The sequence below is a fragment of the Neofelis nebulosa genome, chromosome 6, assembly GCF_028018385.1.
Source record: "Neofelis nebulosa isolate mNeoNeb1 chromosome 6, mNeoNeb1.pri, whole genome shotgun sequence".
NCBI classification, from domain to species: domain Eukaryota; kingdom Metazoa; phylum Chordata; class Mammalia; order Carnivora; family Felidae; genus Neofelis; species Neofelis nebulosa.
This window is the reverse complement of record NC_080787.1, coordinates 43,489,617-43,503,566: the sequence shown is the minus strand read 5'-3', so window position 1 is coordinate 43,503,566 and position 13,950 is coordinate 43,489,617. Positions and strand designations below refer to the sequence as shown.

The 13,950-nt window shown below is 43.6% G+C and overlaps 2 protein-coding genes across 11 annotated transcripts in view; one reads left to right on the top strand and one right to left on the bottom strand.

Annotated features, from left to right (window-relative positions):
- USP49 (ubiquitin specific peptidase 49) overlaps positions 1 to 9,004 on the top strand; it is an 87,384-nt gene extending 78,380 nt beyond the window's left edge. For 7 of the 10 annotated variants that reach the window (XM_058733912.1, XM_058733916.1, XM_058733908.1 and 4 more), the window contains 3 exons: positions 3,782 to 3,890; positions 4,384 to 4,589; positions 5,757 to 9,004. In XM_058733912.1, coding sequence (XP_058589895.1) covers positions 3,782 to 3,890; positions 4,384 to 4,589; positions 5,757 to 5,947 — 506 coding nt within the window. In that variant the 3' untranslated portion in view covers positions 5,948 to 9,004. The remainder of the gene's footprint in view (positions 1 to 3,781; positions 3,891 to 4,383; positions 4,590 to 5,756) is intronic. The other 3 variants (XM_058733909.1, XM_058733917.1, XM_058733918.1) reach the window with 3 other exon arrangements.
- Positions 9,005 to 12,346: 3,342 nt separating this feature from the next.
- Positions 12,347 to 13,785, bottom strand: TOMM6 (translocase of outer mitochondrial membrane 6). Its single transcript, XM_058733940.1, has 3 exons — positions 13,518 to 13,785; positions 12,896 to 13,000; positions 12,347 to 12,670 (listed from the first exon to the last, which is right to left on the bottom strand). The coding sequence occupies exons 1-2, from the start codon at positions 13,643 to 13,645 to the stop codon at positions 12,904 to 12,906; spliced, it is 225 nt and encodes a 74-aa protein (XP_058589923.1). The 5' UTR covers positions 13,646 to 13,785; the 3' UTR covers positions 12,347 to 12,670; positions 12,896 to 12,903.
- Between the last annotated feature and the right edge of the window lie 165 nt (positions 13,786 to 13,950).

The following is a 13,950-nucleotide window of genomic DNA, read 5'->3' as shown; positions in this document are numbered from 1 at the left end:
GTGAGTTCGAGCCCCGCGTCAGGCTCTGGGCTGATGGCTCGGAGCCTGGAGCCTGTTTCCGATTCTGTGTCTCCCTCTCTCTCTGCCCCTCCCCCGTTCATGCTCTGTCTCTCTCTGTCCCAAAAATAAATAAAAAACGTTGAAAAAAAAATTAAAAAAAAAAAAATAAAGTGGAACTCTTTCCATGTAGTTACGTAGACATCTGACACAGAGCTCCTTCTGTCTTGCCACACTAACACTCAATGCTTTTGCTAACCCAGCACATACAGAGGGAATACAGAGCAAACTTGGAAACTCATGTTTGGGTTTTTTGGCATGTCAAGATTTGGAAGCTAAAATTCATGGATTGTGTACATATCTTGAAATCAATTTGCAGCCATAAAATAATTTGGACTACAAGTTTTGGGAACCACAATCTTATGATGACCCTTCTTAGTATGTTTGCATATCGTCTTTAAAATAGTAAATAGTGGGAAACATGTTGTCCCTGAAGAATCAGAACAAAAATCAAAAGTCATACTTGATATAATTTTGCCACTTATTTTTTTTTTAACATTTATTTATTTTGAGAGAGAGAGAGAGAGCGCGCACATGAGCAGCAGAGGGGCAGAGAGAGAGGATGAGAGAGAACCCAAGCAGGTTCTGCGCTGTCAGCACAGAGCCTGACATAGGACTCGGTCCCACGAACCATGAGATCATGACTTAAGTGGAAATCAAGAATCAGACACTTAAGCAACTGGGCCACCCAGGTGCCCCCATTTTGCCATTTTAGAATGCTGTACTTGGTTGACTATAGAGTCACCTGCCCTGTTCCTCACTGAGATATAAAGATAGTGACCTAAAGTATCTTATTAAGAGCAGTATCTATTTGGTTTTCTTTTTTTTTTTTTAATGTCTATTTTTGAGAGAGAGAGAGTGCAGCAGGGAGGGGCAGACAGAGGGAGACAGAATCTGAAGCAGGCTCCAGCCTCCGAGATGTCAGTACAGAGCCCCATGTGGGGCTCAAACCCACAAACCACGAGATCATGACCCACGCCTAAGTTGGACACGCAACTGACTAAGCCACCCAGGTGCTCCCTATTTGGTTTTCTTAAGATAGTGATTCTTAAAGCTTCTTACCTGTAAGGAACAGACGGATGTTAAAAGCTGAACTTCATCATTCTCAGACATGACAGATTAGGTAAGAAATATTTTGTATTTATTTTTGCAAGAAAGGCATGTTTTTCTGGTTGCCAGATGTGCCAATTTCCAGGATTTCTCTAGGCGAGTTCAAATAGGGAAGGGAATCTATGGTGAAAGTACAAGATGTATTTTTGTTGTTTGTGAAGTTTCAAAACTATCAGTCTTCTCGCTCTCTATGTGGCCAGCTTAATCAAATGGAGACAGAACTGATCAATCTCCGTTGAATCAGTCATTTCTTTTTCTTTGTGAATTTCATTTTAGGGAAACAAAGCCAGTTTCTATATTGTGTTCATCTTAGCTCACATACTCCCTCTGCTGAGAGTTGCAGTCGCTGCCAGGGTTCCCAGGCAGAGCTGCAATAATTTTTGAAAATCTGCTGGTGAATCAGAATGTAAAATAAGGCCAGGCCCCTCTTTGGATTCTTTCTGTTCATGCCCCTACATGTCATGACCACCAGCCCTAGTCAAAGGTCCTATGGCACGCTCATTCTGCTGCAGTCTGTTGTGAAACCAGCAGCTTCACATCCTGTTGTCACAGGAAGCTCTGTGAAGCGTCATCTGGCTGTGATCTGCTACCTTTCATGAATGGTATAGGTACAACTTAAAATCAGATGTCAGGCTCTTCAGACATTGAGACCATGATAGCTCAAAAACAATTAGCAGGCACCACAGTGGACCACTAATTTTATATTCCCATCCATTCACCAGTCTAGTTAATATAATAACTGAGTGGTTGTCTATAAGTGGTTTCAGAGAAGGCTTCTGATGGAAATTAAGAGAACTTTATTTCCATGGTTTATTTGATGTGATGTATTATTTTTTTAACATTTGTTTTATTTTTTGAGAGAGACAGAACACGAGCGGGGGAGGGGCAGAGAGAGAGGGAGACACAGAATGTGAAGCAGGCTCCAGGCTCTGAGCGGTCAGCACAGAGCCTGACACAGGGCTCGAACTCACAAACCGTGAGAACATGACTTGAGCTGAAGTCGGACACTTAACCGACCGAGCCACCCAGGTGCCCCTATTTGATGTAATTTAGAAATGCATTCTCCTCGGGGCACCTGGGTAATTCAGTCAGTTGGGCATCCGACTTTGGCTCAGTTTCTGACTTCAAGCCCCACGCTGGGCTCGCTGCTGTCAGACTGTCAGCACAGAGTCTACTTTGGATCCTCTGTCCTGTTCTCTTTACCCCTCCCCCGCTTGCACTCTCCCCAAAATAAATAAATATTAGAAAAAAAAAAAAAAAAAAGAAATGCATTCTCCTCACAACTCAGTAGCTTCAGAAACAAAATTAGAGTCTGAGCACTGGTTCTGCTTTGGACTGGATGAATTTGGCCAGCCTGTCCACCTTGTCCTACATGTGCAGCAATGTGCTTATCCAAGAAAATGTTTCAAAAACTAGGTATAGCATAAAACTATAAAACCAGCAGTTTCTTTTCTAAATGTTTATATATGCCACAAACAAATCATGCTGAAAAAAAGAATCTGTTAAAATATTCTGTCCTGGGATGCCTGGGTGGCTCAGTCAGTTGAGCATCCGACTTCGGCTCAGGTCGTGATCTCATGGCTTGTGAGTTCGAGCCCCGCGTCAGGCTCTGTGCAGACAGCTCAAAGCCTGGAGCTGCTTTGGATTTTGTGTCTCCCTCTCTCTCTGCCCCTCCTCCACTCACACTCTGTCTCTCTCAAAGATAAACAAACATAAATAAACAAACAAATAAATATTCTGTCCTTTGGTAATCCTGTATCCTTTTACTTTTTTCCTAAGCCTGAAATACATGCATTATTCCCCATTTCACAGGAGAGAAAACGGAAGATAGAGTTTTGAATGGCATAAAACCAGCTGTGAGCAGGAAACAGAATTAGACCTACCTGAGGAAAACAAAAACCTTTAAAAATTACATTTTGGTGCATCCTAATTTAAGTTATAAGCCCATATATAAAGGCATAGAACCCCAACATATGCATCTACTCTGTGTGCCTATTGTTGCAGTGACCTTCCATTATATTCCATTAATGAATATATGATATCAGGAGTATACCACCTTAAACCACCTGTATCAGTTTTGGAGGTTGCTGATGCAAACTCTTAGAAGTGGATATATCAGGATTAGGTTTGTTTTTCAGTCAACTGAAACAATAATGACTTGAAACAAGTTTTAGTTGTTTTTGTTTTTTTTTGTTTTTGTTTTTGTTTTTCCTGTTATGTAAAAAGAAGTCTGAAGAATATTCAGGGGCCAGCATGGCAGCTGCATGGTCACTGGGGACCCAAGCGCTTTCCACCTTTCAACTTGACTAGGGTTTCCATCCCCGAGGTTACCTGTTGGTCCAAGAGCAGTTTGGGCAGTTGCAGTCATCCCAAGGGCGCCACACAATCATCCCTTTCATCTCTGGCAGAACTGCCGTGGCCACACCAAGCAGGCACAGGAGGCTGGGTTATGCAGTCTTACAGAGGGTCACATTGCTGTCCCAAATGAAACTGAGGTTCAAATACTGACAGATAAGGAGAATGCATATTGAGTGGCAAGTCATTATCTCTGCCATAGCTAGGAAAGAATGAGACTCCTCACAATCTGTGTCTTCTACCTTCCCAAACCATATAGGCAAACGACGAAAATCCAATCCAAAACCCCTTGTTCTGAGTGAAGCTAGAAAGCAGTTAATGATCTACAGACTACCTCAGGTCCTCCGGCTGCACCTTAAAAGATTCAGGTGAGCTTGCTCTGGGGCCTTCCAGGTGGCTGTGAGCTGTGGGGATAGCTGCTTCAAAGGCTTTGGTATTGGGAGGGGAAGCCTGTTCCCTAGAGACCTTGCACTTTTCTGTGGCGATTAAATGTTGGAACCGGGGACAGGGCTTTAGCCCTTACAGCCCTGTTTAACCAGCTAGCCTGCACTGCGTGTCCATGCTTAAAGATTTTCTAGCCTCCCTTGCGCTTACATAGAGTCATCTTCAGAATCTAGCATGATATAATCTGAAAAAAAAAGGCAGGCAGTAAACTACAACAAGGTTATTTTAGGGATTTCTAGTTTCAGAGTACATCATGGAACATTCACAGGAAATATATGTGGATACTGATCACTGTTTTATTGATGCAAAAACCAAATCTGGAAGGTTATGTTTTCTCATTTCTCTTGTTTTACCTTCCTCTGCCTATGATAGCATATGCTATTTTTTACTAGTAAGAAATTTATATCTATGTTTTAGGTGGTCTGGCCGTAATCATCGAGAGAAGATTGGGGTCCATGTCGTCTTTGACCAGGTATTAAACATGGAACCTTACTGCTGCAGGGACATGCTCTCCTCTCTTGACAAAGAGACCTTTGCCTATGATCTCTCCGCAGTGGTCATGCATCACGGGAAAGGGTTTGGCTCAGGACACTACACAGCCTATTGCTACAACACAGAGGGAGGTGCGTGCGCTTTACTCTGTGGGGTGGGGGACACGGAAGAGGGTTGGTTTGTCCACATTCCATCACTTCCCTTTTATTTCATCTTTAGGGGGATATTGCATACATTAAAATCCAGTGGAAAGAATTACGAAAGTTGGATTCAAATTTTGGATATATCACCAAGTGACAACATAAGATTGCCCTAAGAATTGACAGGAACTGACACATGTAAAAGTACTTAGCATGGTCCCTAGCACATAATGCTCAATTAATGTTAGATGTTCTATTATTTTTTAAAAAATTATTTTTAATGTTTATTTATTTTTGAGAGAGAGAGAGAGAGAGAGAGAGAGCGAGACAGAATTCAAAGCAGGTTCCAGGCTCTGAGCTGTCAGCACAGAGCCTGACACAGGGCTCAAACTCACAAACTGTGAGATCATGACCTGAGCCGAAGTCGGATGCTTAATCGACTGAGCCACCCAGGCGCCCCTGGACATTCTATTATTAATGCTTCTGCAGACCTGTTTCCTTCGTGGTTATGCAGAAATGCTATGGCTTGCCTAACCTCATGGAGATAATGTATGAATCTCATTAGCCCCAGCTCATAATAAAGCTGAAGACATTTAAAGAGTGCTTACTATATCCTTACCATGGGAGGTGTGGGGATACAAGGGCTCTCCCAAGGAGCTTTCAGTCCTCGTACCCAGAGCACAGTCTCCCAGGTATTGTACTGAGGCACATGGGCTGCGGATGTGTTTTCAGTAATGAACCCTTTAGCCCTTGAGGCAGCCAGAGTAAAATAACTTTTTATTGCTTCTAAATTTTCCTTTTATCGCTCCTCCATTTACATTTCACCTCTCCTCCTCCTCCTCTTCCCATCTCTTAGCCCCTAGTCTTCAGTCTGTTTTTGTAGAGGCCCTAACGGACAATGGAAAAGCCTGAATAAAAGGAGGACAAAAATTACAGTCAGTCAATATTGTTAGTATTGTGGTGGGGTTTGATGGGGTTAAAGCCAGTGGCTGCAGGGAAGTCTGTTGGTTTCATTTACCTGTCTTTCCCCACCACCAACAATCGGGTTGGCTCTATTCAGAACTCCTCTGTCCCTTTCTTCATCTCCTGGTTTTGCCTTTTGACTGGAAATACAAGTTGGATAGTCATTTTCTCTCTTTCTTTCCTTTGGTTTCCTAGGTTTTTGGGTCCACTGCAATGACTCAAAGCTGAATGTATGCAGTGTCGAGGAAGTGTGCAAAACTCAAGCCTACATCCTTTTTTACACTCAAAGAACAGTTCAGGGCAATGCAAGAATTTCAGAAACCCAACTCCAAGCTCAGGTGCAGCCCAGCAAGAACGATGAGGGCAGACCACGGACCTTCCCCTGAATGGGAGGCATGTATCAAGGACTGGCTTGCTTTTAAACTGTTGGTGTTCATACATCTTTCCTCTTATAGGAAATAAGGTTTAGTGCAGGAACAGATTGCTAGGTTTGCCTCACTGGGACTACAGCAGAAGGTGCCAGGTGACTTCCTATCCTATCCTAAGATCTGTAGTCACCTTTCTTTTGAATGGATTTGGGAATTCCCTCTTTGATAAATCAAAAGGAGTAACTTCTATGAAGATTCTTTCATCAGTTGCTTCTGAATATAGAGGATCTGGGTGGAGGAAAGAGGGAGAAAATTGATCATATGCAGCAAGGAGAGCAGCCATGTTTTCTTTCCATTCTGTGACCCCCACTAATCAGGACCTCCTGCAACGCCAGAGGAACCCTCCTGTTGCGAGGAGCCCAGGACAGAGCACATGAGGTGGGGCCCTGGGCTGGCAGCTTGCTGGATGAGATTGGTTCCAGGGCAGGAGGTGAATAATAAGGATTTGTTCCTACAAAGGAAGTAACCATCAGGGGTTCAAAACATGCAGACTTCCTTTTTTAGAAGATAGCAGTGGAAGAGTGGAATGAGATGCATACAGCAAATTTCCCCCATGCAGAATGGGAGATTTTTCCAGTGTCCTACCCTCCCTGGCTGCTACTGCTGCTGTCACTTAATCATTCCACCTCTTCTGAGACTGGTGTGAACAACCCTCTATTCTAAAGAAGGAGCAGTTCATATGGGGAAGCAATACATTGTCCCTGACATGTTCTTTCTTGCATGCTGAGCCTAAGGGCATTCCTGGCTACCCAGTTCTGTAGCATATCCCTGGTTCAGGTGTAGGGCAAGCACATGGTTTGGTTTAAATTGGTGTTTAGGTCAGTTGTCTGAGGCTTTCTCAGAACTCAGTTGAGGAGAGAGGCAGGGATAGCCGGTGGTCCAGGCCGTATCTGAATGCCTGTCACCTGTCCTCACCTCCATGCAGCATGCAGCTTTTCTTAGCCTGCAGCTTCTTTGTGGCACCTAGAGGGCTAGAACATTTTTGTTCAACACAAGGTTTGGGAATTTCTGCTTTCCTAGGGCTGAGGAATCTGCCCCCATATGTCCGAACAGTTCACTGCTGCTGGCCCTGGCCTATCTCCTCCTAAATCTGATAATCCCTACTGTTTCTTTATCTAACTACACTCAATCCATCAGAGAAAAAAAGAGTGCCCTGTCCTTAAGTGCTAGTAAAATACATCTTTTGTTTTTATACTGGATCAGTTTCTAAGTGGAATGATGGAAACCCTCCACCCCATCAGGCACCACTGAATTTCCCTTCTCAATCCTTCAGTTAGACTCACCAGTAAAAGTGAACGTAAACCAGAAGTCTCATCGTGGGGGCTGCTGAAGTCTGCCTCAACCTGTCATTATGAATGCTCATCTTTTGACTGAGTGTATCATACGAACATTTCAATTCAGGTAGGAATACAGTTGTCACTTGAAGGAAGCAGATGTGGAGGGAGTTTGGGGAAGGGTGGGAGGTTGGGACAAGAGAGGGTAAAGAATGAGGGTCGTAGCTTAGGGGTGTTGGTGAGCCCCATTTCCAGAGCAGGTCTGTAGCATTTGCTGTTGACCTCTTTTGAGATGAACTCTCCCGTAGGACCTGACAGACAGCACTGAGACATGGAGGAAATTCAGACAGAAAATGGCTCACCCTGATAAGGGGGAGTGACTATATATTTTAAATTAAACTTGCTTTTTCCAACACTGTGAGGTTTCTGTAATATTTAGCTTTTATTTGGAAGCGATAGCGTATGGCATTTTTTATGCTGTTTGGTTTATATTGTCTACTGCAGGCTTTTTTGTATAAGCTTGGCCCAGGGCTCACCCTCTCCTGGACACTGTTTTAAAGTGTCACAGCTGCCCTTGCTGCCAGAGGCTCTGATGTAAAGGTATACTCTCTAGATCCACGTTTTTTAAGTTGGCAGGATTGGTGAAGACTTTTTTGTGGCAATGGAAAAGCCCATTAACTCAAAAAAAAAAAAAAAAAGAGAGAGAGAGAGTAAGAAGGAAAGGAAAATATAAATTGTGCCTCATCTTTCTTTGAATGCTGTACTTTATTCTAGAAAAAGAGAACTTACAAATGGAAAAGAACTAATAGAGCAGCTACTTCATCCCTCAGGCTGTCTAGGGGGAAATACTTCAGAAAAATGAACATTTAATGGAAAATTAAAAGATCTTCAAACTTAATTTTTAAAAATAGTTTTATACCAAATATTTATAAGAATTATTAAGCAGATTTAAGGATTTTGTAAAATAAGTGCTTAACTTAGCTGAGCACCCACATATCAAATTAATAAAATGGTTTAAAGGGAGTTGGACCAGAAACCACTAGAGTCCTCGCTGAGCTGCAAACTCTCGAAGGTGCCCCTGCAGTCACAGACACCTCAGGTACCCAGAGGCAGCAGCACTAGACGCTGTTGAGAAGTTAGTATTTATGGAGATTTTTATTAAAGAGTTCCCTGCTGCATAAGCCGATGGCTATTGTGAGGGAAGTGTCCCTTTGCCTTTAATTTATTTGCATATTGGAGGTAGATGGATTTCTTAGTTGCATCTTACTTTAAATCGAAACATTCTAAAGAGAAGAAAATAAGAACCAGGTAGAAGTTGACTAGATGCTGCCAAATCAAACCCAAGATCTCCTAACTGAACCTTACGGGCCTGCTTCTCCCAGGCAAGTAGTTCGAGTCCCGTTCCAGGAACCCTTTGTAGTTGGCTGGTGTGTTTACTTCCTGCTGTAGCCAGCCAAGATGAATGCACCCTGGCCCTCAAAAAGGATCTTTACCTCAATCTAGCTTGACCCTCATCCTTGTGGTTGCCTCCGAGATGAGCATCCATGCTAGTGTTAAAAAAAAAAAAAAAAAAATTAGGAATGCCCTCAACAGCCAGGAACTGAAGCTCTTATTAAATGGCAGGCAGAGCTCTTGCCAGCTTTGATCCAGTCCCCTCTCGGGCTGAGGGGGGCAGTGCCACACTGTAAAGAATTTCCAGATGTCTCTTAAAATGTCATGAATAAAATTAGAAACTGTAGAAGTGTTAATGTGTCCTATGGACTCAATAGCAGAGTTTATTTTTGGTTTTAATGGCAAGGCTTCTAGCGTCAATGATTGTACAAGTTCCCTTCTCTGGCTGTGCTTCCAGTTCCATCCCAGTGCAAGAACTAGTGAAGTGGGTTGGCCTGGCAGTGGGGCATGGCCCTAACCAGGCCCCAGAAGCCTGAGAGAGGTCGACAGTAGGACAGAACGAAAACTTGGTTGGGTATGGGGGGTGGGATGTGGGTGGGCAGGCAGGGAGGGGGAAATGGAGTTTGTTCTACTTATTGATAAAGCTTTGTGAACTAATTTTATACAATTCATAACATTTGGTGCCTTGTACCCAGTTATGGTTTGCATGGGATTGAAAAGATTAAGTGAGGGAAAGGATGCCTCCGTATCATTTTAAGTGGCAAATGGGTCTGTACAGTGTAAAGGACATTTGGTATCAGACTTTGTAAAAGCATTTCATTTCATGTGTGTAAAAGATAATTATTACCAGCAAATTCTGAAATTTTACTGTAATGTCCAAAATCTTTGGATTTGTCACTATTCATCAAATGGCTGCTTTCCAAGGCAGACTATGTCCCCTATTCTTTTTCACCACTCCTTTTATGTTCCAAACATTAACTCGGGCCTTTTCAGGTAGGCTGGGAGTGCTACCTCTTCCTAAACATATACTATATACCCTTGCCGGGTTATACCTTATAAGTGGAAGGGTTGCTTTACAGCTGGTTGGGAGAGCACAAATGTTCAGAAAGGGCCTTTTTTTCTAATGCTGGGCAACTTAGGGTAGAAGTCAAACAAAAATGATTCCTCCTGAGATATTACTTTCATTAGTTCTGAAGTTCTTTTGCACAAAATTTCAGGAAGCAGTGTAGAACACAACCTCCTATATGTGAACCTTGAGATTGTAAGGCAAGCCCAGTGCACTGTGTAATATGCAAAAGAGAAGGCTCAAAGAACCTGTCCCAGCCACCCCCGCCCCAGCCCCTTTCCTGGCAGGTGCTGACTAGAATGGTGCTGAGTGGCTGTGGAAGGGGAGAAGACCCAGTCTGCTCACCTGCAGGGCTGTTTATAGCCTGTTCCTTTTACTCTGACCTTAAGGTTTCCAATGAGCTCATGAGACTTCACCAAAGGGTGTTTAGAAAGCTCACCACTTGAAGCACATTTGATAACCGGTTCCCTCAGCCTAATTACTGGCCTAATTAGGTGAGGAGGTTGTACCTTTGGAGCAAAATCTCCCATGGCAACTTAGTTTTTTTTTTACCGGGTAAGTATGCACCTCCCTGGTGGTGGTTCCTTTTTTTCAAGTCAGCACTAAAGCTAAAAAGCGCCTTCTAAATATGACTGTGAGTTCAGTTTTGTATCTTCCACCTTTAACCATTCTCTTGGTCTAGGGCTTTGACTTGAACCAAGTGTTACTTTATTCTTTCAACCCACACATTGCTCTAAATACACCATAGCCACTAGGGCATTAAGGCAAATGGTCATTTTTGTGGACTCTTTCCTTACTTCTGCTGGCATGTTTCCATTTAAAATCTAAATAGGTAGTAGAAGAGATTTTCATAGTACTGTTAACCAGCCAGGGCTGAATATCACGCCACCGATGTAAAATGGACTTCCCTTGGGGAGGGTGTTGTGTTGGAATGGTAAAAGCCAGCATTTTCATTTACAAAATTAATGACTGTTCATCAAAATTTTGGGAAATTGTAGACTTGAGAGCTTTACTTGCTAAATTCTTAACACTTGAGGAATGAAGCCAGGTTAAATGAAACTTTACCATGCCAGTATTATGGCTTTATAAACTGACTAACAGTAAATGAAGCTATAACATTAAATTTTGAGTGAAATGTGAATTATGCTTTTGGAAGCTGCCATGTCATCATTGCTGGATTTTTCTTTTCAACTTTAAAAAACCTTTTAAAATAGACTTTTCAGTTGTGAGTAGGATCGGGTTGCCGACTTCAAGGATCTGTTTCCTACCAATGAAGGACAGGAGGTGCTGGTATTTGTCTTAGTGGTCTGTATCAGTGGTCTGATACAGATATGAACGGGCTTAGAATCTATGCTATGGCTTAAAAGTTTCCTTCCTGGTCACCATTTGGGAGGTGATGGCTTCAAACCTAAGCCTTGCTCTCATGTATATGACCCTTCCTCATCTTAACACCCAGTAAGTTACAAAACTATCAGATCATCTGTGGTCCCAGTATAGATAGATTCTTAGAGGGTGAGGGCTTCGTGGTAAGCTAGCCACAGGCCTGAATTCACAGCTCAAACTCTTCCCTAACAGGTGGGACCTACCCGATCAATACAAGAGAATGGTGCTTTTTAAAATACATATACAATCTAATTCTCAATCAGATTTCTTAATGAGATTTATGCCAGTAGGGTCAAGAAGGACTGTTTTGTCCTATTTACCTTTTGTGAACAGATTGCTAGACATCTGTCAACTCTAACAATTAGGCCACTGTGGTGCATTCATACTGACCTCCCTTTCCAATTCATGTCCTTTAATCCCATACTAGTTCCACAGGAGACTTGGCATGGAAAAGCAGGATTTTAAAAAATGCCTAGTAGATGGGGTGCCTGGCTGGCTCAGTTGGAAGATCATGTGACTTCTGATCTCGGGATTGTGAATTTGAGCCCCATGTTGGGTGTACAGACTACTTAAATAAACTTTAAAAATAAATCAAAATAATAAGGATAAAAATACCTAGAATAAATCAAGTAGAAAAAAATGGCCATGGGGAACTTGTCTCTATTTCCACATCTTTCTGAGCCTACATGAGTCTTTTCCATGCCAGTTCCTTTCATATTCCATTTCCAAAGAACTCCAAACTCCTGGACAGTGGCACTACCATGACTTTTAGGGTCAGAAAACATTTCCTTGGGAAGAAAGCAGCTTCCTCAAGCAGTTTCTTTAGTGCCCACTGCCCAGGCTTGCTTACACCTTGCCTCCACCTGCACATCACTGCCCTCTTTCTACCAACAAATCCCACTCTATTACAGCAACAATGCCCCCTTGGTGCCTGGAAAACCCACCTGGTGCACTAAAATGCTATGCAACACCAAATGGCTTCTTCCTCTAGTTCTGCTCAAAAATGGAAATTCCTCAAAAATAAGTTTCCTCTTATGTTCACATCAAGTACAATGGCTACAGTTTCCTTTTTTTTTTTTTTTCAATATGAAGCAAACCACCTCTGTTACAATCCATGTTTGAGGCTTGTTCCTGTCTCTTTTGAGTGTGAAATATAAATCATGTTTTTATGATTTTTGTAAATCTTGACTTTTTACACCTTGTTTTTGTAAGCCGAAGTTTCTTATTAAAAGAATAAAATGATTTGTCTTTGCGTGCAGTCTTTATTCCAAATATTTGTTAAAATACCATTAGGTTATTCCTCAGGACAAGAGCAAAAATCACCCCCTGCAGAAACTTTGGACCTATGTACAGAACTTTATAGAACAGAGGACAACACTTTGGCTGAAGCCTGACTGCTGGCCAGAGAATGGAGTTCTGAGTGGGCTCAACGAAGAAAAGGCAATCGGGAAGGGAAGGTGCCCGTCTGAATGAAACTTCAACTTCCATCAGGGAAAGTCTTGTGATGGTCAAAGATTGGAGGCTGTTTTTGGAAGGTTCGAGTACAGCACAGGGAGTTCCATGTGTCTGCAATCAGACGACAGGACAACGGGTGGCATTAGAAATGTAAAAGCCTGAAGGGAAATTAGGAAGAGACTCAAAATTTCTTGCAATGTCTGTAAACATATTTAACTAGGAGTAGCCAAGGGCCTTATGTCAAGTCTCCTTCATTTTATAAACAGAAGATAAAAATTATTGCTTCTCTCTGCCTTTAGGGCTCCTAGACACGCAGAACAGTAGTTAAGTGCTTACCTATTTGGCTATACCCCTGGCTGAGGGGCCATTAGATCAATGTCACTCAAATTCCTGGCCAGCCAAACGCCTGCAGCAAAAAGTCCCAAATTGAGGATCAAGTTCCTGGAAAAAGAATATTTGATTAACCCTGTGCTCACTGAGTCACTTGTCTTTAATGAAACATACCACGAGTAAAGGTTTACCATCACCACCCTGGAAAAACCTCCCGGGGGCACAAAGACTGTTCTAGAACTGCAGGAAGGTAGATCTTTACGAAGGCAGGTTGCCCACGACCCACGTGGTTACTTGCTTGGCAGTCGTTCCTGTGTCTAACGGGATCAAATGCAAAAGCCAATTAAACACTCGCCCAGGGCTGAAAAGCCTGTGCGCTGGCGCCTCTTCTTCCCGGGTCCCCCTGGTCAGGGTGAGATTCTGTAGGCAGCCCAGTAACTGAAAAGATCGCTTTTGCCGCACGGGAACTCTCCCAGTCAAGGACCTCTCCAAAGCACAGCCAGAGTCACTGCGAGGCCAAAACGCTGGCAAATGTAAAGGCGCCAGGTTGGGCGAAGATGGGAAGTATGGGAGGTGTGTATAGGGGAGCGGAGGGCCAGAAAAGGACAAGTTCCCGGACTTCGGTTACCTCCGGAAATCGTTCCTGTCGGTGGCGAAGCGGTAGACGCCCCGAAGCCAATCTCCCACGTTGTCCGGAATTTCGGGAGCTTCATTCGCCGCGCCCGGGGCGCTCACGCCGACCCCACTGGAAGCCATAGTAGTACCCTCGAGATCCACAAGGCCTCGCCCGACGCACCGTGTCGGCGCCGGAGGATACGCAACTTCCGGTCTCGCACTTCCGCCGGCTACGGACCGGCAGGGGACGCAGCTGCTCCAGAGAGGTCGGGCGCCCGGGTGAGAGAACTCCTGGGCTGCGCGTCCCCGAGCTCCTCAAGGGGAGGAGCGTGGCCTGGCACTACAGTCGCCTGGACGCGTCCCGCCTCTGGCTCCCTCTTGGCCTTCAGCTGGCCAACCTGTCACTGCCACACGTGGTCTCTGAATGGTCACTTCATTGGCTCAGG

Bases quoted from the DNA above. Each gene is read 5' to 3' on its own strand.
- TOMM6 (XM_058733940.1), bottom strand. From the start codon at position 13,645: ATGGCTTCCAGTGGGGTCGGCGTGAGCGCCCCGGGCGCGGCGAATGAA. The intron at 13,001-13,517 runs GTAACCGAAGTC...TTCTTTTTCCAG, and splicing joins GACAGGAACGATTTCCGGAG to GAACTTGATCCTCAATTTGG.